This window comes from Diadema antillarum, unplaced genomic scaffold, assembly GCF_040938485.1.
Source record: "Diadema antillarum isolate AM-2024a unplaced genomic scaffold, OU_Dant_1.0 seq00000382_RagTag, whole genome shotgun sequence".
Taxonomy (NCBI): domain Eukaryota; kingdom Metazoa; phylum Echinodermata; class Echinoidea; order Diadematoida; family Diadematidae; genus Diadema; species Diadema antillarum.
The window spans coordinates 1,059,873-1,084,842 of NW_027271380.1; the positions used below are offsets into that span (position 1 = coordinate 1,059,873).

The 24,970-nt window shown below is 36.3% G+C and overlaps 1 protein-coding gene across 1 annotated transcript; it reads right to left on the reverse strand.

Annotated features, from left to right (window-relative positions):
* On the reverse strand, positions 1–16,404 carry LOC139731652 (extracellular serine proteinase-like). The gene is made up of 11 exons (XM_071642542.1): positions 16,297–16,404; positions 13,915–14,031; positions 12,372–12,608; positions 11,781–11,922; positions 11,068–11,252; positions 9,481–9,652; positions 8,426–8,626; positions 5,071–5,261; positions 2,895–3,081; positions 847–1,028; positions 1–153 (listed from the first exon to the last, which is right to left on the reverse strand). Exons 1-11 carry the CDS (start codon positions 16,402–16,404, stop codon positions 1–3), a joined length of 1,875 nt encoding a protein of 624 aa, XP_071498643.1.
* Between the last annotated feature and the right edge of the window lie 8,566 nt (positions 16,405–24,970).

Consider the following 24,970-nt stretch of genomic DNA (forward strand, 5'->3'; position numbering starts at 1 on the left):
CTACTCCTTGACAAAGGAAGCCACAAATCCAGTATAGGTGATCGAACCGTCGGTCGTGAAGTCCACCAACATTCCATTATTGGTCGACATGATAGGATCCGGAATCTCCGAGCCACACAGCTTCTGCAGAACGTTCTTGTCACCGTCACTCACCTGCAAAAGGTGCATAGAAATAAAAAAATGCCGTTAGGCAATGTATACTAGCGTACCTGTGCAGCAACACGTGCGCGCACGCACGAAACTGTATATACCATTAAAGTTCAGAAGTTTTAGAGGTTTCAAGAGGTACTCTCAAAGTGCTATGCCATTTTGGGCATGTTATCGAAAACTTTTTCCTTGATATTTATTGATTCCATTCAAATCATTCATGAATCAACCCATTCTTGGTGTTTGTTTATTTTTTTGTTCATTGGTTTTATTTAATCACGGGGTTAAAAGCACTTAATCAGCCAAGAGGCTGTTTTTCAGAGAGACCTAAACAAAGTATTTGACATAACGCCACAACAACTGTATGATTTTAGGAAATACATGTTCTTTTCCTCTTTAGGATCAAAAAAGAAAAAAAATAAACAAACTACTAGTACATCATGTAGTTTAGTTTAGATACTTCCAGCTATGACATCATCGTCTCAAAAAGTTATGTATATGATTACAGCCGAGAGCAATGTTCAATGAAACCATATGAAAGAAAATATGCATTTTCGTCATGCTCATATTTTTTGTTCAAATCTTATTAAATGTCAATTGTGACTTGTCCGTTAGAATAGTAAAATACTCTTTCGGCAGTGGTCGAGTTTATCATTTACTTCAGTTCCTCTGCAAGAGAAGAAAAATGAAAATCTGTACCTGGACAGCATCGTAGCCACACGAGCTATGACTCTCCACATTGAACACACTGAAGCTGAGTGTCACAGTCTCGCCAGCTTCAGCCTGGATGGTGAAAGAGCAGTCCTCGTTGTTGTCGTAGTTACCGGGATAGTTTGGCGAAGTGAACTGTCCAGTCGCCTCGGTGAAAACATGACCGCATTCTGCAAAAGATTAACATTATGATATATATATATATATATATATATATATATATATATATATATATATAATGTGTGTGTGTGTGAGATAAACTGTTCCGCTGACTAATTGGTGAGTACAGCCTTGCAGTACATTTCGTGTAAACCAGCCACTCAACGAAGTGTCGGGATCAGAGTCCGACGATTCCGATTAGTGATGGTGGACTATCAGGTCAGTGTCAGACGTGTCGAGCGGTGATCCGATGAGGCAAGATCGTCCGATGAAGATCAAGTCTGACACCTAATAGTCAACCAAAGTCGGATTCGTCACACTGCAATCGGATACACTTCGGTAGGTGGCCGGAAGCAGGAAACGTTGCTTCCGATTAGTGACCTATGACAAAAAGTCTCTGTAGAACAAGGGTAGACATATATTTCGTCCGTTGGTATCGCTGCCATAAGACAGAAAACGATTTTTTTTTCCTTTCACGGATGCCTTTTATTAAAAGCAAAATAAAATGTATATTAATCTTCGATCATGACACACAATGCATTGACATTTATAGGGTAGGTCCATCCTGATATTATCCTGCTTTGTTTTAAAAAATCAAAGAAGTAGATCAGTAAAAATTTAGGTGAGAATTAGACACACACACACACACAACACACACACACACACACACACAAAAGTTTTGAACCGTTAAAGTTCAGAGAGCAAGAAAAAGTTGCAACTCTGTGTGACATAGATGTTGAGCAGCTCGCCATTCTATTTTGAACACAAAATGTCACCAATTTTCATTTTTCTCACGAGAACAAAAAATGAAGAGTTTGTTCGCAAAAACCGATAAGTCTATATTTGCCAAATGGAGATATTTGCGATTAACGGTCAAGAAAAATAAAGAGAATAATAAGAAAATTTTTGCTTCTTTTGACCATAACTTCAAAAATGTACCTTTATATGTAGTGACCAATATATCATTTAAAAGGTATTATTTTGTACTTTATGACAAAGACCGTACTTCAAAATCTTCAAAAATGGACTTATCGGTTTTTGCGAACAAAATCTTCAAATTTTCTTCAGATCTGTTCTTGGTACACAATTAGAATAATCCGTTTTTGCATGTTCTTCTCAGCAGATAAGTTCTGTCTGTGCCAAAAATATTTGAGGAAATGAAAATTAGTGAAATTTTGTGTACAAAACAAATGGAGAGCTGCTCGCGACCTACGTCTAACAAAGTTACCAACTCGTCTTTCCACTCTCTAAACTTTATCAGTTCATAACTTTTTGTGTATCTGATTTTCCCCCAGAATTTTCACATATCTACATCTCTGATTGTTTGTTTTGTTTTCAAACAAAGCAATATAATTTTAGGATGTACCATCCCTTTAACTCTTGCCGTTCGTCTTTTCGCATTGTCATGCTTGTTTATGGTGTTACATAATTATTGTTCATTCCAAGTATCGCCCATATAGTTACGTCATCATCTTTTGAAGGGACAAGTTTAGATTTTTGTCATGTGATAGTGATGTTTGTATCTTCCTTTGATATCGATCACATTGTTTGCACACGGTCAACGTCAAAAATTTATAAGATTTTATAACTGAAATTAAACATGAAACACGTTTAGACGAAACGTCATTATTTTGAAATCCCAACGATTCAAAAGACTTTCTCGGGAGATGGAGAGAGGGCGCCTTCGTAAACGTTAGAAATTCGATTACACACACACACACACACACACACACACACACACACACAAACCACACATACAGAATTACTTACTTGGATTTTGTTTGTTTCTTTATTTTTTTCTGTTTTCGTTTGTTCGTTTGTTTTTCTCTTTGTTATGTGAGTGTTATTGTTGTTATGTTTTTTTTCCTGAAGCTCACCCACAGTCTCAGGAGGTGTCCCAGCTTCACCAGTGACGTAGGATGCGGAGAAGCCAGAGTAGGTCAGCGAGGAATCGGTCTTGAATCGAATGAGCATCGACTGGCTGTACCCGGTCACAATCCCGGGACTGTTGGTACCGCACCACTCACCAAGGAGATTGTCCGAGGATGAAGCGCCGTCATAGATCTTAAATAAATAATATATTATAATCATACTGATATCAAGGATGATAGAAATCATACTCACAGGGGCGGATCCAGGGAGGACCGCAACCGGCGCACGCCCCCCCCCCCCCCCCACCCCTTTATTTTCTGTTGAAACAAAAGAAATAAAAAGAAAAAGATGGGGGAGGGGTGCGTGCGCCCCCTTTAATTTTGTAAACCCACCCCCTCTTTACGGAATTCCTGGATCCGCCCCTGTACTCATATCATCATTATTATCATAATCATCATAATCATCATTACTTTTAGGAGTAGTAGTCTCATCATCATGCATATTATCATCATTAGTTTCACTGTCACCTTTATTATCTCAGTATAAATCCTTCTTTACATCATGATCATCATATTGTTTTTGTGGTCTTTAATTTTCATCTTTAAGCTCCTTTTTTGATCACCATATTGTTTTTATAATTTTCATTTTAAATCTTTATTTCAATTATTATCATCACATTATTTTTGTGATTTTCGTGTTACATGTCTATCTTCATCATCATTTGTGAGCCACATAGATGTTCCTAACATTCAATTTGAAATACAGTACGTGTAAAACAGCGTATCCAGGCAATTACCCCCAGAGGGCAATTACCCCCCCCCCCCCCCCCGCTAAATACTGGTTAGTGGTAAAGTTAGAGTAAAGATTAGGGTTAGGGTTAGGGTTAGGGTTAGGAGTTTCGGTTAGGGTTAGGATTAGGAGTAGGGCCAGGGAAGGGTCCGGGGTAACTGCCCAGGGGGTAATTGCCCTAGACCCGTTAAACAGTACATGTAATGCACTTTTTTAATGGACACCTTACAGATTCAATTTGAATGCTCCAATTGCGAACTTATTGCTTACGTGCGAATTTGATTATTAGGAATGAGCTGGCGACAGGTTGAGACGAAGTTGAATAGCCATTGCCGAAAATGTATGCGCATTTAAAGAATTAGAATGCGCAAATGCGAAATCGGTTGCCGCGTTATTTAATTTGAATGACGAAAAACGATTGTTAATGACGGTATTTCGATGCATGAACGTACTGTAGTTGAATATGTGACCGTGCACCTCAAAACGAACATAAAGTCGCACACACTGATTTTGCGTGAGGACTGAAAATAAGTGAAATGGGTCAACCTAGCCAAACTTGACTTTTTCATATTTTCTGAAGGAGCAGGTCTTCTTTTACATCATGCAAAATTTGGTATCATAAAACGGGCAGCAAAGTGTGTTTTTTTAGCAGTTTATCTCGAACATTTTTGGTAGAATAGTGTGATTACATGTGTCTAATTAGAATCCCTTTTTCATTTCTGAAAAACCTTGTCCACACTCTTCACGTTCAACTCTAATAACTTTTGAAAGGATAGTGCTACTGCTTTGAAAGTTGGCATTTATTATGGACAGAATGTGTTAATGAGGCATGCTTAATTTCAGTTTAATCTGATAATCCCTTCATTGTTGTTACTCTGGTGGTTTACTTCCTGTTTTTTGTCCCATTCATCCCACAGCCAGCACGGTTTGGTAAAGATTAAGCGCTTGAATAGACACTGTACTTCAGAGCCTCTTTTCTCAGTTCACACTTTTCCTGAGTTTGTGCTTTCTTTCCAATATTTAGATAGGTTAGGAGAGTCCATTTGATTTGAGTTACACATCATTTTAAAGCTTAAAGTCTGCTCTTTCAGAATATGGTCTTAACTAAAAATTCATGTCTGGCGACTTTTTGTTTGTTTTGAGGTGCATGGTCACATATGAAATTGAATATGAAACTGAATGACAATACAATGAAATTTGCTAGGAAAACTTATATTTAAATCGTTTTCTTTGTTGCTCAGTAGATTCATTCTCAAATATCTAAGGTTGATGAATTTGTACAATACTGTTTTTGCATTAAAACTCTTCATAACTGTAAATATATCATAATATTTATCATGTTTGTGTTTATGCGTGTGTGGCTGTGTGTAAATGTGTCTGTTTGAGACATACCGTGAGTGAATCATATGAGCAGGATGAAGAGCTCTCGAGATTGAAATCGTCGAAAGTGACTGTAACGGCCTTTCCGTCACCGGTAACAACAAGGTAGTCGCACGTCAGACTGTTTTCGTAGTTGTTGGGATAATTTGGGCTGGTGAAGGAACCCGATGACTCGTTGAAATATCCGCCGCATCCTGCTGGTGCTACGGAACAAAAGTACAGGTTAAAACGATAAAAGGGAGAAATCAAATTGAGCTATATTTGTCAAGTTGGGCTACTTTTCTTTTTCTGTTGTTTTGTTGCTTTTGAATATTGAACAAATCAACTTTCTATGTATCGTAAGAACATGAAAGCAACAAAATGACGCGACTCAGGCAAGATACTGTACAAGATATGTTTCAACATTATTCAAATCCGAAAAAGACATAATTGTATATTAAACCGTAAACAAGGATGAAGAGAACGAAAAGACACATTTCACTAAGAACAACAACAAAAAGAGAAAATAAGATGGAATGATCGCTTGGCATAAAAATCTGACAGCTCACACTTTTTAACGAACCCTTCCGGAAAAAAAAAACCACCTCAAAACACATTGATAGATCCCAAGAAAGTAGATATCACTTATCAAACCAATGTACAAATTCAATACATGAACATAAACATGACAGTCAGTGCACTATTTAAAGAGTTTCCTTCCACACGCTGCTTAATCCATTTTTCATCAAATTGAACTTTTTGACAAAAATGTATTCATCTTTCGTAGTCCCCTATGGCAAACTTTTGGTCAAGGTATTGAAATTCTTGAGAGAAAATGGAGAAATCAGGCAATGAAAACTGAGTTTTGCTCCAAACTGTGCTAAATCCAGCAGGATCTAATCAAAAACCAACGTGCATACTTGGCCGCACTTTGACCCCAGACTAAGGCCAGGCTGGCTATAGCTTTCCTGCCTATGTAGTTTTCCAGATGACCCACATATTACTTCATTGTTAGCTGTAAAAACGTTCACTTCTATGCATCCATAGTCTTCGGAGAGATATGCAGAGAAAACAGGAGAGAAGAATATGTAGAGATATCAAATCATCCCTGAAAAAATACACAAAGTCACAGAAACTATATAGTCACTAAAATAAAATTTACGTGTTTTACATCACTGCGCTAAAATATTTGTTCAAGAAGGTGCTAAATTCACAAAATCAAATGAAATATTAATTCTTTAAAAAGCAGTATAGATACGAAGATTTAGTGAGGCACATTTTCTTTATCCAAATATGGGTTACTATTGTGGGACATAAAGTCATTGCACAAAAACACTCAGAAGCGTGTGAAATAAAAGTCCAGATATTTCTCCTAACCATGTGGATTTCGTACCTTTTGGAAAGGAGCTGTTCATTTGACTAACAGGCACATTTGTATCAAATTAGTAGCATAGATTTGGGTAGCAATAAATAATACGCACCGCAGACAATGAGAATCACAAAGAAAATGTGGCAAATAATACTTGAACTTGTTTCCGGTCGACTCCAAAATTAATGATTTTATTGATTTAAATCACATTTTCTTGTTCACGGGATCTTATAAAAATAATTGAAAAAAAAAGACTTTGAAAGTAAAGTAATCCGAAAGTTAGCACAAAACACAAACACACACAAAAAGAAACTGTTCTGTTTTCATCCTAAGTCATCGCCTAGTATATAGGCCAATCATAAGAGCATTATCAATTGCTCAATTTGTCTGCCAGATGAGGATTATTATTTATATTAGTAAAATAATTTCGCATAATATTGGTATTATCAATACACTTAAATCTTATATCCCAATGTCTTCTTTGTTGACGTTGTATTTGTCATTAATATTACCTTATCTTAATTATGGAATTTTAGCATGGGGTAGTGCCCATCAAACTTTATTAGATAAACTATTGTTATTACACACACAAAAAGGCACTTCGTATTATTTGTAACGTTTCAGCACGTTCCCATGCAGAGCCATTATTCGTGAAATATAAGATTTTAAAAATTAAAGATTTGTTTTAGTGAAGAGCAAGACGACTTTGTTCGCAAAAACCGATAAGTCTCTGTCATAAAGTACAAAATAATACCTTTTACATGATATATTGGTCACTAAATATAAAGGTACATTTTTGAAGTTATGGTCAAAAGAAGCAAAATTGTTCTTATTATTCTCCTTATTTTTCTTGACCTCTAATCGCAAATATCTCCATTTGGCAAAAATGGAATTATCGGTTTTTGCGAACAAGCTCTTCTTTTCTTTCAGCTGGGTCAGTTTATGTTTAATTATAACACAAATGCACTTCCCAGCATCTTTAATTCAATGTTTCCAAGAAATCAATTCTTTCATAATTATCCCACCAGGCGATCTAATGATTTTCATTTACCCCTTCTGAGAAACTTATTGGCGCAAAATACATTTATTTACACTGGCCCTAGATTCTGGAATTCTTTAAGCTGTGATATAAAAAACTCTTTATCTTTGAATTCGTTTAAGCGTAAGTTGAAACTTTTTTTGTTGTATTCATACTAAGATATATACTATTCATTACTTAGCTGGTCTCTACAACCTAAGGGTTCATCGTCAATCATTGAATTCATCATTGTGTATTTTTTTTTACATTATCTTATTTGTACAAACTTTGCTCAGCTGCTCGAGCTTCGAAGCACCTCAATTCCCTCTTTCGATCCCGATGTTCAGCGTGTTGGCTCTTCCTTTCATGTTTCTTTTTCTCTCTTTCCTTTCTGTCCATTATTCTTTTGTGCTTTATTACTTTCAATGGTATACCCTTCTGTCAAGTCATGTAATGTCGTGTGTTTCTCCTGTCTTAATCTGTCCTGTCTTTGTAAACAAAATTAATATGTTCACATGAAGAATCCTTTGAGTGGTCCACAATTTACAAGTATGCTTTTCAGTGGACCTCTCAATTCTTTGCTCTTTTTTTTCTCCAGACATAAGTTTGTATTTTGCCGGTATGCATGTATAATTTTGTATGTGTTAACTATTATCTACCATGTAAAGTCGAATACATGCCCATGTTATATCTTCTAATTCATTTCGTGTTATGTTTGCCGAAAAGAAAGAAAGAATGAAATAAATGAAATGAATGAATGAATGAACATGGATAGACTGTAAATGTAGCCCACAATGACCCTACTATCTGCCCACAACCTCCCTCCTCTCCCCCCCCCCCCCCCCCACACACACACATTTACTAACACGCTTACAGGCCATCAAAATTCACAAAAAAAGACAAAACAAAAATCACACTAAAACAAATAAACAAACGTATACCACTTGGCGCACATTGAAACAAACTGGAAACTCGATCGTTCGGCGTTTACTGATTCTTACGGGGATTGGTTGGAATGGGGGCATAGGGATCAGTAATGAATCCTCCCCCGGCGTCCCCTTCGCCAATGTACAGGAGGAGATCTGGAGAGCCGGTTTGCAAGTCGCCGATTCCAGCGTTGCCATTCGCCTTCAACTGCAGCTTTTCTCTCACTTCCTGTGGGGTCAACTCGGGTTCAATGCCAAGAAGAACTGCAGCAGCGCCTGAAAAAAAAGGAAAATGTTGATCACTTAATAATTCCATGGAGCCCTGATTAAATTGCTGGGTTTTTTCCTTTTTTCCTTTATTTTTATTTTGTTATTTTGTTATTTTTTTTTTTTTTTTGCTGTACATTGAAATGGATTTGGATATCAAAATGATGACACGGGAAATGCGCAGAGAAACGTGTAGAAAAATTCAAGAGTTGAAGATTATGAGATCAGAATAAAAAGGTTTTGGCAAACGTACACTTATTCAAAATTAATACAAATGGCCAATTGAAAAACAGAAGCGTTTTACCATTTTAGGGCCTAGATATTTTTCTCGATGTTCTTATTATTTGAAGGCTTATCAACAGTAGATGTGGAAATAGATACATTTACGTATAGGTATAAATTATAATGTATGTACAATTTTTATGTGGTATGTATGTATGTATGCGTAATTATATGATCGAAAGAACACAAAAAGAATAATCAGTTAAACTGATTCATTAATTTTCCTTTTTTGACAAACTCTTTTTTTTCAAAGATTTAGATAAAATGCAAAGTTCGATAGCTATGTAAGGATAAAACATTGCTCCCAAAAATCCCCCAAGAATGTCTTAATGACTCGAAATAAAACCGTGTTTGCTTTCGTTGCGATTTGTTTGTCCAGAACTCTCTCTTCCATTTTCTTTGTTCTAACCTATTCAAGTCCCTTTCTAACTTGACTATACAGTTATGTCAATATCGAAATCAACTTTCTGAGGGAGGAGAGGTGGTATTCTGTGGTAGAGTAAAAGAAAGCACGACATGATTATATTAGTTTCATATCGTTGAAGGAGAGTTGGAGAACAACGAATCTAGGCTTGGCTAACCTGCCACGTGGGGGCATGCCATGGAAGTGCCACTGATGGTATTGGTAGCAGTGTCCGAGTCATACCAAGCGGAGGTGATGGAGACTCCGGGGGCAAAAATATCGACGCAATATCCGTAGTTTGAAAAGTAGGCGCGCACGTCCTCAGCGTCTGTGGCGCCAACACTGATGGCCTGCGACAGAATGATAGCATTGCATCGTCCAATATGAATATCACGTGATTGTGAACGTTGCCACCCTTTCTTCAGGCTCGGACATTCATCTCTATGGGTGGTATCTGGATATTTCATAGGCTAATCGCGAACGCGCCCCGCCATCTTTCCGCGCACATCGCTCATACATTTTGGCCCGAATTCACGAAGGTGGTACAAATGAAACCATGGTTTAAACCATGGACAAAAACCATGGAGCGCCAAGTGTCGCGCGGAATATTTCGTCGACAAAACGACCGTTTTGTTAACAAAATTATCATTTCGTGGACGAAATGTTCATTTAGTTACAGAATGTTGTTATTTCGTTACAAAATAATCATTTCATCGACGAAATGATTGATTTCGTAACAAATATTCCGTGCGACACTTGGCGCTCCACGGTTTTTGTCCATGGTTTAAACCATGGTTTCATTTGTACCACCTTCGTGAATTCGGGCCTTTGTGTACGGAGGTCACGAGATATGTATTGTGATCTCAGTGACAATCTCTGCCAGAAAAAGTGTGCAATACCCATAGAGTTTGCCTGGTAAGATGGCGTCGCAACGACTCCAATTGATTGTACAGCGTGAATGGGCCAAATGAGGTATCCAGATACCTCCTACAGAGATCAATGGGAAAAGAATGGACAAGTACCTCAATGAATCCGTCACTCTCATTATGTCCCAGCTCAATTAAACTTCTACCATCATTTTCTTGGATTTTAGGCTATCTATCTAAGTCGACTTGAACAAGAAGTGGCTTTCACTTAAAAAAAAAAAGTGACTCAAACGTAATCAGTGTGTTTCAAGAATTCACGACCTGCACAGGAATAGTAATTTCAATGACAGAAACAGCAATAATATGAGTGAAAAGAACAATGAAGACAACTTAGATCATTTGTTATTGGTGCCACTATCATCGGCATATGATTATGTTTAATCATAATGAATTATCTTCATCACTATCATCATTATCATAATAAACATTGAATATTATTAGTGTTGTTATTATTAGTATTATCATTATAATTACTACCATTATTGTCGCTGTTATGATTATGATGTTGATGATGATTATCATTATTGTTATTATTGTTATTATTATCATCATCATTATGAAGCATCTCGTCGTGTATGCTATGTTTAATGCCAGGTCCAACCTTTAGACATAGTATAGGGCATAACAGCTAGAGGGGATGTAAAATAAGAGTCTAAATCGGATGTTATATAGAGAAAAATATCGGTTTAAACGCCTATGGGCTACAGTGGAATACCCGCGGAGCTGAACAAGCCTTTCTGTAACCTCGATAAAGCATTATCCTGCTTGGTATTGTATAGTTATTGTTATCATCATCATCGTTATCATCAGTGCCATAAATTTTGTCCTTGAAAAGTCACCGGTGCAGCTCTAGCTGGAGAGTAGTTACAGGCATCAGCGTCGTCGTTGCCGGCTGCGACCGCTACGGTGATTCCCGCGTCGACCATGTAGGCAATGGCGTCGTCCGTAGTCTGGCTCGCCCCACCACCGAGGGAGAGAGAGGCAACCGATGTTCTTACATGGTTGTTCGCAACCCACTCACAGCCTGCGAATGTGTGTGTGTGTGTGGGGGGGGGGGGTATGCGGAGAAAGAAATCATGAGAATGATGATCAAGGTGTTTGATTATGGTGTCAGCAATAATCATAGTATACTGTAGTTGAAGTAGAAATCACAATTGCAATAATAAAGAGAAAGATTACTACTATTAGGCCTACTACTACAATACCACGAATAATGCTAATAAATTACCACGATAGTACTACTACTAATAAAATATCGATAATAACAATAATGGTAACATAGATAACAATGTGAATCCTGTGGGCAAGGACCTTGTAATGCCGGAGAAGAAAACAACATTTTTGATAACGTTGGTATAATTCGTGGGTACTCAATTGTGGCTTGTGACGATCAAGTGTCGTTGTATGCGGTGGAATACCTCTCTGTACCAATGATATCAGGCTTATATCAGGATATAAGGCTTCCTCCAGATAGACGAACAGTCAAAAAAAGAAGGAAAGCTAGCAAGAATTCGTTTGGAGAAAAGTTATCGTGAACTGCATGTCAACTAACCCTCGACTACATCTGCAGTCGAGCCAGAGCCGTAACAGTTCAGAACACGGACTCCAAAGATTCTCGTGCCGCTCGCAACGCCGTAAACAGTTCCGCCGACAGTTCCGGAACAGTGGGTTCCATGTCCGTTGCAGTCGACACCCTGCACATAGATTTGATTTCATTTAATTTGTTGATTCTGTATCATTAGCAATGTGCATTTCAGTGAGATTTAGAATGAGAAAACCTGGGGGGTTTTTTAATCATAGAAGAATTAGACGTATTATAGAGTTTAATAACCTTTTGAAAGGCAAATCTTTCATTCAAATATTTATCTACAATATTCACACACACACACCGATATATAAAACGATGAAGAGTATGACGATTTACAAATTCTCGGGATACCCATCGAAGAATCAAATGAATGTCTTTGGAACGTGATCTCCTTGAGTAGCTTTATGTAAGCCTGCAATACGTTTATGATCACAAAAAAAAATCTCTATCTCTCTTTAGGGAGGAGGGGTTGACAGGAAGATTTTCAGATAGGTATGATAAATGGAGAATGTGTCAGGCAAAATTAAGTTTTGTTGTGCTTTTACTTTTACTTACGTCTCCACCAAGAGCGTCATAACCGATTTGCGCTCGTCCTCCGAAGTCCTGGTGGGCAGCGTTGATTCCGGTGTCAATAACGTACACGTCAACGTCAGACCCATCACCTATTGGATTGAACTCGTCGTTGAGAGGGAGCGAGATTTGGTCGACACGGTCGAGACCCCACGACGCGACCGAGGAGGCTCGCACGATTCCGTCTTCTTCGATGTACTCTACGAGGCCGGAGCTTCGCAGCTGCTCAAAGATAATGGATTGACGTTCTCCGTGACGTTTAAGTTTTTCACTATCAGAACATGCTCCTGACCCAAATTCGTGATTTAACGTTGGGAAACACATGCTTGACACTTACGTCACACACACACACACACACACACACATACCTGGGCTAAATCATCGTCAGTGATATTGCTTGGACATCGTTCGTTAACATTACCTCGTTTTAGTGGGAGAAAATCGTGATTCGTAAGCAATGCCAATAAAAGAGGTCCGTCTTTGAAATTAAGAATTTAACTTTGACAATGAATTAATACGGTCAACTTTTTGAAATGAGTTGAACTGAACTGAATTTATTTCATTCCCATCCACAAAATGCATCTTTCATACAGACATATATCACAGACCGATATGCAAAGGACAAACGAAATACCATGTTTTTTTTTTTCCTAGAACTGAAAATGAGCAATTTGACCCAAAAAAAAGAAGGAAAAATAAACTTTGGTACGAGTTGGTAATAAGGATGGAAATGGAGGGATCCACCAAAAAGCTTGATTGTAATAAAGAGGAATTCCAGTCCAGTTACAAGTTAGTCTGGTAAGAACGAGTAAAATCTTACGAGTGTACAACAGTGAAAATTTGATCAAAATCGGATAAAAATTATGTGACTTCTCGTGCAGTTGATTTGAATATGCAAATGAGTGAGGTGATGATGTCACCACCTCACAATTTTTCATTGATCATGTACACACACACACACAAAAAGAAAATGACGAAAATTCAATGTTTCTGTTATTCATTGTTATTGAAGCTTAAAACATGATGTCATTCCTGGTTGAATAATTCAGAGTAATGATCAGTTAGATATATCAGGCAATGAGACTATGGGCATGATGGAGCGTAATTGCGTTTGAATGAAAAACTTGAAATTTAGAGTGTTTATGTACAAACTATATGGCAAGTAGTGAGGGGATGATATCATCACTTCACTACTTGAATATTCATATTGACTGTTCAAGAACTGTTTCCTGAAAAAAAACAAAACACTCCTTCTTTCAGAGAACTTTCAACTGCACTTGAATTCCCCTTTAAAGACGTTGACTTCTCATGAAAAAAAAGGAACAAATATAAAGCGCAGGTAACAAACACATTATCGATATATTCGGAGACTCGTCGTGTGTGATGGTATTGCTTGCATACGATTTGAAACAAAATTAATGAAATAGTGTTACACCATATCGTGTTTTGTTGTGTTTATTATTTTTTTTAGACGGAGACATTGTACACATGTGGTTGTTTTTTTTTTCAAGCATTGTAATCCACTTACATATGTAACCATGTCGTTGGTGAGTTCCGCTGCAAAGCCGTTAAACACTGTTCTGTACTTGTGTATTATTCTGACGTCACCGAGTGAAGCGATGGTAGACTCCAGGCTTTTCCCGGCCTGCGAGATAAAATAAAAAGGAATCGACATTGAACACCACTGCGGTTGCAAGTGAAATAATTGTTGAACTTTGCTGACAGAATTGCACAATAATTTAAAGAAAATGATAATGGGCAAGTGATGGGTGGGGGCAATGAAGCATATGTACTACTTCCAATAACACTTTATGTTGTTACTTTCAAAGGATATCAATAAAGATATATCACCAACATAGATTATTTTTCAAACTTTACATTCATTGTGTTCTCTCAATTATAGTGCACATTTAGTATGAAATTAGTTTGCATGTTTACCTTTACATTATGTTCCCTTACTCAGGAATGAAATAGGATTCCTTTTGCGTCATATTTCGCCAACATTCTATTTATTTGTTTGTTTTTCATATTCTATTGATAATGGATAATGAAATACAGACCTCAAAAATGAATCAGTAGATAAATAAGTAAAATAATAAATAAACAAATAAATCGTTTTTATTTACATTACTGGAAAAGGGGGAACTGTAAAATTTAGTAAATCCCGTGCGAACTCAAAGATTTCACACTCTTTGAAAGCACTGAATCCGCCATTTCCCATTGAACTTGTTATTTTTCCAATAGCTTCACTTTCAGTTTTGATGCAACGTCAGCGACAATGCTACGCCGTGTGGAACAATACAAAAATTTGATCTGAATTTGATCTGAAAACATTTTTAATGTTTTAAGCATTTCTTAAAACGTTCGAGGGGCACATTAAGGATTTAGGCCCAACATCCGAGATATAGGCGGAAGTATTAAGTTCGCCCTGTTTGATACACTGCTTCCAATCTCGTCATAATGATTGGACCTGATAATCTTTATTTGAACAGGGGTAGAAACGAAAAGCAAAATACAGAGTACCATGCAACACAATTTCGATTAAAAAGTCACTGTTACACATTGTGGTCGGTCGATTTCAAACATGTTCAAACTGACTGAGTGGAATAATGATGTTTATATGCAAGAAAAAAAAGGACACTACATACATACTCTATCGCACAGCAGTTTTTTTTTTTCTTTTTTTGGAAGATAGCATGCTACCATTGTCAAACGCTCATTTATCTCATTTGATCATGCTCATAACATTTTTACCGATTAGCTTATGCCAACATTACGGTGTGTGGGCAATACTGAGTATGATAAATCCTTATCATAGTTCATTATTTACATAATATGTTAGAATTGGGGGTTTGTGGGACAATGGTGCTCATGTGGTTGTTGTTGTTTTTTTTTTTTTTAAACTGACCAAAAAAAAAAAAAAAACACCACAAAGAATCGTTATATAAACAGTAGGTAAATCATAAATGATTATGTAATGATATATATTAAACACTATAAATCATTACAAAAAAAAAATCCGGAAAGATCGAATAATAATGAACCCAGGATATTGCTCGACCTTGCTGACCTAGGAAAACGATTATTAATTTCTACTTAGTACCCCAAGTTTTCCCTGGTAGTGTCTGAATTGAACATTGATTCTTTTTCAGGATTAATTCGACGTATTGTCAATAAGCATGTATTTCAACATGGTCAACGCGTAATTGAACAGCTAACATTGCAACTCATGGTAATAAACCAATCAATAAGTTTAGCTCATTTCAATTCAAATCTGCTCAGTTCTCTCAGAACAGTAAAACAATAAATAAGCTGACACACACTTGAATTCGTATATTCGGTCAATCGGTACTCATGATAAAGACTAAATACAACAATAAAAATGATGTAACATATTGACCATCCTCACATTTTGAGAAGAAAAAGCACAAAATATCAATTAAACATTTTTATGAAACATGCAATTGTGTTGTCTCTCGAATTCTCCAAAATTAATATAAAAATTAATTTTATGCAAAAAAAAACAGTTTTGGAATGCACAGGACTTACAGGAAGTGTTTATATTCTTAGACCCCGTATTATGACACAGATACACAAAGTCATAAACACACACACGCACACACACACACACACACACACACACAGAAACGAAAACCAAAAACATGCACACATAAAAAAAAACACGTTTTGATTGAACAATCGTTCAATTATATCGTAATAATACGATTTTTGCCTCACTTTCATCGAGTCTTATTTGACCATAATAATTGCTTTCTGATAACTAATACGCTCGGGTGCTAAAAGCACCTTGACATAGAGGGCTTGATACTTTTTTGTATTATTATGTTTTACTTTCAAACTCACAGCGATAAGATCTTCCATCTTACATCGTTCTGAGCGTATTTCTCACCTTGAGTTTGACCAAATACCGTCCTGGGATACGGTCTTTGTGGGTATGTAGAGGAGCGAGTTCGGCCGTGGCCAATGCGGCCAACAGGAGTATAATGAATCCTTTCATGTCTATTTGGAGGAAAACATTATGAAAGGACTTATGAGCTTGTAAAAACAGAATGAATATACAATAAAACAAAAAGATGTGAAGTTATACATTATGTGTGTATTATACATGTGTGTATTATACATGTATACTCTCTCTATAATATATATATATATATATATATATATATATATATATATATTTATATATCCCTTCCCCCCCCCCCAAAAAAAAAAAAAAATACAATCGGACTTTTCGCATTGATAACTTTCAAAATAATTAAACAATCTAAATGTTCATTCAGGGTATAAAACTATAAATTGTTACCTACATCTTGCAAAATACCCCACTCAATTTGGTTTAATGGTCACGGAGAAATGTGGATCTTCGTAATGCATGTCATGGATCTATTTCTCCCAGGTTTAGCACTTGGATGCTCTTAGCATCCATATGAATGAAAATATTTTGCTCACAACTGACAAGGCAACCAACAAATGAATTCAGATTTTGTGCATAACATTAGATCAATATGTGAGTATACAAATTTAATGTAAATATTGCTGTCATGATCATCTTGATGAAAAAAGAGAGAGGAAAAAAAAAAGAAAACAGAAAACAGAAAGCCAAAAAAGATCCTTTTTGATGTAATCCATTTTTCATTTCCCTAGTTGAAAATGAAAAGAAACAAGCAGTCACTTTTTCAAAAGAGATTTTTGTCAGAGAACACAATGAACAACTTGGTATTTGTAAGGCGTGAACACAATGGACAAAGCATCTCCTTACAAAACTTGGAAGGGACTTGGGAAGGGACTTCTGACATGCTTTACAAAGAACCCGATTTTCTCTGTGACACCTGAAGCAAGTCGAATAGGGTTTTCTGCAGGATGTAGGTAATAAGTCATAATTTCATACTCTAATTGCATATTGATTGATTCACTATCTTTAAGGTTATCGTTGCAGAAATTTCGATTGTATTTTTTCGGGGGGGGACATAAAGATTATGGTAAACAGATAAATGTATATTTCATATGTATATATATATATATATATATATATATATATACATATATATAATATTATATATATATATATATCATATATCATATCATATATCATCAAACAGTTAAGCGCCACATATAAAACACTCTGAAGTGAGTCCTTAGTCAGATAGAGCCAAATAAAACCTTTCCAATTATGTTTCAGATGTTGCTTCACAAGAATGTGTTTGAAGTTAATGAATAAAATATCCTGTATTTTGTTTTATTTTCTTTGGGTTTTTAAGCATGTTTATCATCTCAAATTGACAAGAACGGAGATAACTTGTTTTGCAATTAAACTCTTTATAAATGCAAATCAAAGAAAGCAATTTTCATATATTGCTCGTCTGGTGTCTTGTTTTCTTCTAATTGTCGGTGCGTCTTCGTCGTCAGTAAGTTTTCGTTTGAACCTTCCTGTTTTTCGCTTTCAATAAGTCGACACGCTTTGTATTCTTTAGTTGTCGTATAAATTAGATTGCATTACGATATCCAACTTGTCAGCACTTTATCATGTTTATTCGTTCGAAAAAAAAATAGAGCGAATTGCATCAGAATACTGCTGAATGAAACGTGGCAGAACAAACAAAAGACAATTAAACAAACAAAGAATCAAACACAGCTGCACAAGCAGCACAATAGTCATGTTCCCTGCGAAGCCATTTAACGTAGGATTTGAAAAGAATATCACATGAAAGGGTTAGAGTCCTAAAATGTTCATATTTCAAGCACGATCTTGGTTCCAACAAGGAGTAGCCATAGCACTTTCTGTCCCAAACCGACCCACGTATAGATAACAAGTAGAAAGTTTATAGGAAGAGAAGAACGAAAATGCAAGAGAGCAGTCAATAAAAAAGAAATATGAAGCTGTTTAGCAGTTAGATCAAGATTGATTGATTTAACAAGTTACTCATAATATTTTTAATTGTTTCTTCTTTTTTGTCCGTACTAAATAAAATGTTGTATGTGAATTTTTATGTACACGCTGTATGTCAAGTGAACACGTTTGAATGTCAGCTGCGCTGAAAAGCCCATTTGCCCTATCGTAGGAAATAACTGAATATGAATAAATAACTTATTTTTACGAGTATCACATCTATCATGATGGCCATTATATCTTAATGGCTGAGCGAATCTAAAAGTTTTGCACTAAAAAATGGCAAAAATTAACAATTTCCACGACATTTCTTTACAAAGATATCGGTTGTCTAATTTTGATAAAGAGAATGAATTTAAAACTTGCATAGACCAATTGGTAGAACCTGATCAAGGGTTGCTGTTAAAAAGAGAGCAAGCTTTGGTAGTTTAACAACTTCCTCTCCAAATAGACAAGATATCAAAAACAGTAGGGCCATCCCAACCGCATTTTCATGTATTTTTTTCTATTTTTCAATGTTGTAAATTACACTGTATTTTTTTTTGCGGAAAAAAATCAATCAATTAATCACAAACAGTATTGACAAATGTGATTGTGAGGTTACCATCAAATAGATCATTAATAAATCTTTCCAACAAACAGCATTCGTTAGATAAGAAATATTTTAAAGATATCATTAGAATTACTTTATCTACTTATTTTCTTTGATTGCCAACAGATCACATCTCAAATTAACATATAAATATAAGTTCATGTATTTTATCTATCTTTTTTTGCATTACTTTAACTTTACACGTGATACCTGGCATTGGTGACATATTGTATTACATAGATAGAATCAGTTCTTGATTATAGATAGAAATAGATAGAAACAGTGCTCATCAAAAAGTGGTAAATGATTAAGAAAAGTTTGAAAGTAAGTTAAGTACACGTTAATTTTACCGTGGCATGAATGTTGATGACGAAAAGAAAAAGGGGAGAGTCAAAAGTTCAAGTACATTTTGAAACTGTATGTTTAAAACGAAAATTAAGTAATCTTACAATTTCCGTCAAACCAAGTAATTAATAATCATATCCACAATTCGCCGCAATTTTCCATGTCGTCACCTTATCATTTTCAAAGCATTTCCAGGCTTGCTCCTTATTATCTGAAACTATCGATTTGTCCAAACTTGGACTTGAGCACACTCTCCATCTCAGCATAATATATCTACGACCTCGTGTACTTGAGTCTGGTTACCGTGACATCCCTTTGTTGTAGGCAGTGGCGGTTGTTATGGGTTTTTCAGAGTTTTGGTTTCTCTGCTCAAGGACCACAAAAGAGTCCACAAATCTAAACATGGAGCTGTCGATTTATGTACCGCGTGTAATAGTCATGATGTGAAATTATAAAAAAAATCGCTAAGAGGCTGCCCCCGTACCCCTCTAAATTCTTTTATCATCATTTTACCCGTAAGTCTCTCTCGCTCTACTTCTTCTCAATAAATAACTATTGTGACATGACATTATCAAATCAATGAACAATAAAACAAGTAATTCCAATTGGTATACTCGTCGCGGTGATCCTTCGTCTTATCAAGACAAGAAAGAAAAAAAAAAGAAAAATCGTGACGTCATAAGCAAAAGTGGTATTTTTCTGCTAATGACATCGATCTTCGCCAAGTTTAAAGCTAGGTCTCATATCGACATCTTAGCATTTGAAACATTGAAGTACTTAGCCAAGTTAAACACTCAAGAAAATATTTGGCTTTTAACTGAAGTTCCGATCTGAATGCCGGCTCTGCAGCCCCAAAGGAAAATGTCTCAATTTGACAACGCCTAAAACAGTACTCCGTTTCAAAGAATTCATTTGTGAGATTAGATTGTATTTCAGGTGCCGCTGAACGTTTTTTTTTTTTTCTTTTTTTTTCAGACTGACGGTTGCACCTTCAGAAAATCATAGTGTTGTGTTTTCTTTCCCAATTTTTTCCCGGCTTTATCTTTATTTTTGTTTGTTATTAGAAGCAAAAAGATGCCTAACCGAAAAAAAAAAACCATCAATAACAAACACCCGCCAAAGTTAACGCTTTTTATATATTGATCTTTAATTAAGCATCTCTTCACCATTGAGGGGAAAATGTTCCTCTGGTTTCCGCCAACTGTTTCTTCACTGGCAGGTTTCCAGCATGCCTTAAAAAAATATCTTGCAAAATTTGATACGATATTCAACTACAAGCAAATTCTATTAATGTCTGGTGATGTCATAAGAAAATTTGAATGCAGACATAGAAACGAGCAGTTTTCCTGATCTCCCGAACCCAGCATATAGCAGACATTCCTTGCAAAAATACGTAGTGGTTTTGAAATTTTCTTTTCGATTTACAATGGGCTTTTAACCCTTGCTGGTGCCAGAGAGATTATCTTATATCATACCTTTTTTAGGATGAGACTACATTTTCAAAGCCTACCATCCAGAGATTTTCAATCAATTCAATTTTAATTCAATTGTTATAGGAATACATTCGTTCCATTCAGATCAGATCAATATATATTTACATGAAACACGACAACTAGAAAGAGATCTGATGAGGACATGTCCCGAGAAGTTACTCTAACAGGTAACTTGTGTCGGGATGCCCTGATACAATAATCAACAGTGTGAATAATTGATAAAGAATTATGTACATACACACATAAATACACAAAAAAAAATTGAAAAAAAAAACAAGGTACAGTTCACAGACACCACAACGAAAAAAAAAAGTGCACATGTACATGTATTCATTTTGAAGGGACAAAGTGTATACAAAGCACATATCTTATTATACTACCACAGCAAAAAATAATCCTAACTCAGTTGAAGATATGTTATAGATACAGTATAACAGATACTGATACATAGGAATTATTCTTACTATCGGAAAGTTCATTTGCAAGGAACTTATAATAAAGTCGCTGGCTTACCTTTTCCTTACGCTTGTCTGTCTGCTGTGATAGATGCGTTAGGATGTGCTTGACTCTCTCGAAGATGGATTACTTATACCGTACGATTTTCAATATTCTAGTAATGTTTACTTATTAAAACAAAAGAAATACCATGTGGCTCGCTTCTCACAGTCATATCATCTACTTCTTGGGCGTTATCACTGTGTTCGAATTTAAAGGTGAAACATGTACTCTACTTGTATACTGTATCATCGACCATTTGGGAGTTTGCTTCAATAATGAATAAAAATATGTTTCAGGTCTACCGAAAAACTTGTCAGGGCTGACACGATTTGCCAGTATAATGAGTTATTTTGGAGTATTTTCTAGATCAGAAGTAGATACTAGTAGATGATTTCGATCCTAACTATGGTAAAGTTCTACCTTTACCGATTATTGAACGGGGAGGGCGCTTCAAGAAGAAAATGTGATGATCGATTGCGCCGCGCGCCCTGCATGCATGGCAATAAGTAAATTCAGCCACTGATTTCAACACGCTGCATGCGATTCACTTTCGCGCAGAAGATCGGTGGACACTGCCATGGCCTGATCTGCATGTATTCGATTGTAAAACGATACCTAGCATGCGGACATTCTGTGAGATTGCAATAGCTACTGTCGGCCATAGCTGTCGGGGTATTTCTTTTTTGTTGTTGTTAGGGTTTTTTTCTAATATATCGCATTTTTTTTTTTATGCTCAATTAAAACTGTGTTACCACAGCTTTAAAGCGTTATTTCACACAATAAATTTCCTATTCATAATATGAGTCTATTTTAGAGAAAAAATCGACAGTTTCTGGAGGCATTTGGAAACTGTATGATTTACCCTTAAGATATGAATGCAAATAATGAGACGCATTGTGTGGAGCAACAAGATAAGATTAGAATTGCATTTTGCCACGCGTGCATTTGGGATGTAAAGACTTGCGAAACTCGGTGTCATTCAAATTCTCAAGGAGTCACATCATCATGGATATTTTAAAAGAGCTGTTGCTAGGTGAATGCGCATGCGCTAACTTTGCGCATGTTCCTTTAATTTGCATGATAGTGCAGAAAAAAAGGAAAACGTCACAGCATTGGCAGAGTGCCAAACTGAGCGTACAGTGGCCCCCGTGTAACCGGGAGGGGTCGGGCAACAAACTTTTCTCCCGTTTACAATCCACCATTGTACCTTCAGTGCTCAAGTTGGATTTCATAAGTAGAGCAAAATTAGATGTGTGAACGGGAGATGTTTCATCAAATGAGACATTTTAATGTTCATGCGTTTTCGAATTACTACTACTTTATGAACAATCACATGCAATACTCATCTATAGAGGAAATGATGATGTCATCACCGCACAACCTGTTCCAACGGCTTGTCCTGAAAAAAGGCCATAAATAATCTAAGTCACGTTTTGAGGCGATTATTCAGCAACCAGAATTTAAACCCCTTCCAACTTAAATTTCAGCATTGCTAGATCATTACAAGACTACCTTTTATTGATGCTAAGAGTGTCAATGACTGTTTTTGATTGATTTCATGTTGCACGACGGAGGAAACAGATTGTGTCGTGTACCTTGTATTAGGAGGTGCAACCGTACCTTTTGGTGAAGATAAAAACAGAGGGTGTGTCTATTTACCAGTGCAATTTCTTCATCCAATGTACACGTATCGTGCTGGTTCACTCAGAAGCAATGGGGACATTTTAACGCAAGTCGCAAATCCGTAAGATGTAGGGTGAGAAATTATGATGTATACATGTACCCCGACTAACATAACGATGTCATCAAAATGGAATGATAAACGATGGAATTGGTATCTTCTATACAGATTAATTTGGCAAACCGTTCCAATTTTCTACCAATCAAAACAAAGTTCTATTCATCGTTGGATTAAAAAGTAATCTAATAGACCATGAGGAGGGACAAATCCAAATAAGATTATTAATTTTAAGCCTAATGAATTTAGTTTCTAAATCAATTAGACTAAAAATTGTAATCTTATGTGGATATGAATAAATAACTTACTTTTACGAGTATCACATCTATCATGATGGCCATTATATCTTAATGGCTGAGCGAATCTAAAAGTTTTGCATTAAAAAATGGCAAAAATTAACAATTTCCACGACATTTCTTTACAAAGATATCGGTTGTCTAATTTTGATAAAGAGAATGAATTTAAAACTTGCATAGACCAATTGGTAGAACCTGATCAAGGGTTGCTGTTAAAAAGAGAGCAAGCTTTGGTAGTTTAACAACTTACTCTCCAAATAGACAAGATATAAAAAACAGTAGGGCCATCCCAACCGCATTTTCATGTATTTTTTTTTTCTATTTTTCAATGTTGTAAATTACACTGTATTTTTTTTTGCGGAAAAAAAATCAATCAATTAATCACAAGCAGTATTGACAAATTTTTCTAGATCAGAAGTAGATACTAGGAGATGATTTCGATCCTAACTATGGTAAAGTTCTACCTTTACCGATTATTGAACGGGGAGGGCGCTTCAAGAAGAAAATGTGATGATCGATTGCGCCGCGCGCCCTGCGTGCATGGCAATAAGTAAATTCAGCCACTGATTTCAACACGCTGCATGCGATTCACTCTCGCACAGAAGATCGATGGACACTGCCATGGCCTGATCTGCATGTATTCGATTGTAAAACGATACCTAGCATGCGGACATTCTGTGAGATTGCAATAGCTACTGTCGGCCATAGCTGTCGGGGTATTTCTTTTTTGTTGTTGTTGGTTTTTTTTTTCTAATATATCGCATTTTTTTTTTGTTATACTCAATTAAAACTGTGTTACCACAGCTTTAAAGCGTTATTTCACACAATAAATTTCCTATTCATAATATGAGTCTATTTTAGAGAAAAAATCGACAGTTTCTGGAGGCATTTGGAAACTATATGATTTACCCTTAAGATATGAATGCAAATAATGAGACGCATTGTGTGGCGCAACAAGATAAGATTAGAATTGCATTTTGCCACGCGTGCATTTGGGATGTAAAGACTTGCGAAACTCGGTGTCATTCAAATTCTCAAGGAGTCACATCATCATAGATATTTTTAAAGAGCTGTTGCTAGGTGAATGCGCATGCGCTAACTTTGCACATGTTCCTTTAATTTGCATGATAGTGCAGAAAAAAAGGAAAACGTCACAGCATTGGCAGATTGCCAAACTGAGCGTACAGTGGCCCCCGTGTAACCGGGAGGGGTCCGGGCAACAAACTTTTCTCCCGTTTACAATCCACCATTGTACCTTCATGCTCAAGTTGGATTTCATAAGTAGAGCAAAATTAGATGTGTGAACGGGAGATGTTTCATCAAATGAGACATTTTAATGTTCATGCGTTTTCGAATTACTACTACTTTATGAACAATCACATGCAATACTCATCTATAGAGGAAATGATGATGTCATCACCGCACAACTGTTCCATCGGCTTGTCATGAAAAAAGGCCATAAATAATCTAAGTCACGTTTTGAGGCGATTATTCAGCAACCAGAATTTAAACCCCTTCCAACTTAAATTTCAGCATTGCTAGATCATTACAAGACTACCTTTTATTGATGCTAAGAGTGTCAATGACTGTTTTTGATTGATTTCATGTTGCACGACGGAGGAAACAGATTGTGTCGTGTACCTTGTATTAGGAGGTGCAACCGTACCTTTTGGTGAAGATAAAAACAGAGGGTGTGTCTATTTACCAGTGCAAT

Coding starts and splice junctions, on each gene's coding strand:
- LOC139731652 (XM_071642542.1), bottom strand. CDS start 16,404: ATGAAAGGATTCATTATACTCCTGTTGGCCGCATTGGCCACGGCCGAA. Junction 14,032..16,296: donor GGTATTTGGTCAAACTCAAG/GTGAGAAATACG, acceptor TTTATCTCGCAG/GCCGGGAAAAGCCTGGAGTC. Junction 5,262..8,425: donor CCCCATTCCAACCAATCCCC/GTAAGAATCAGT, acceptor TTTGTTCCGTAG/CACCAGCAGGATGCGGCGGA.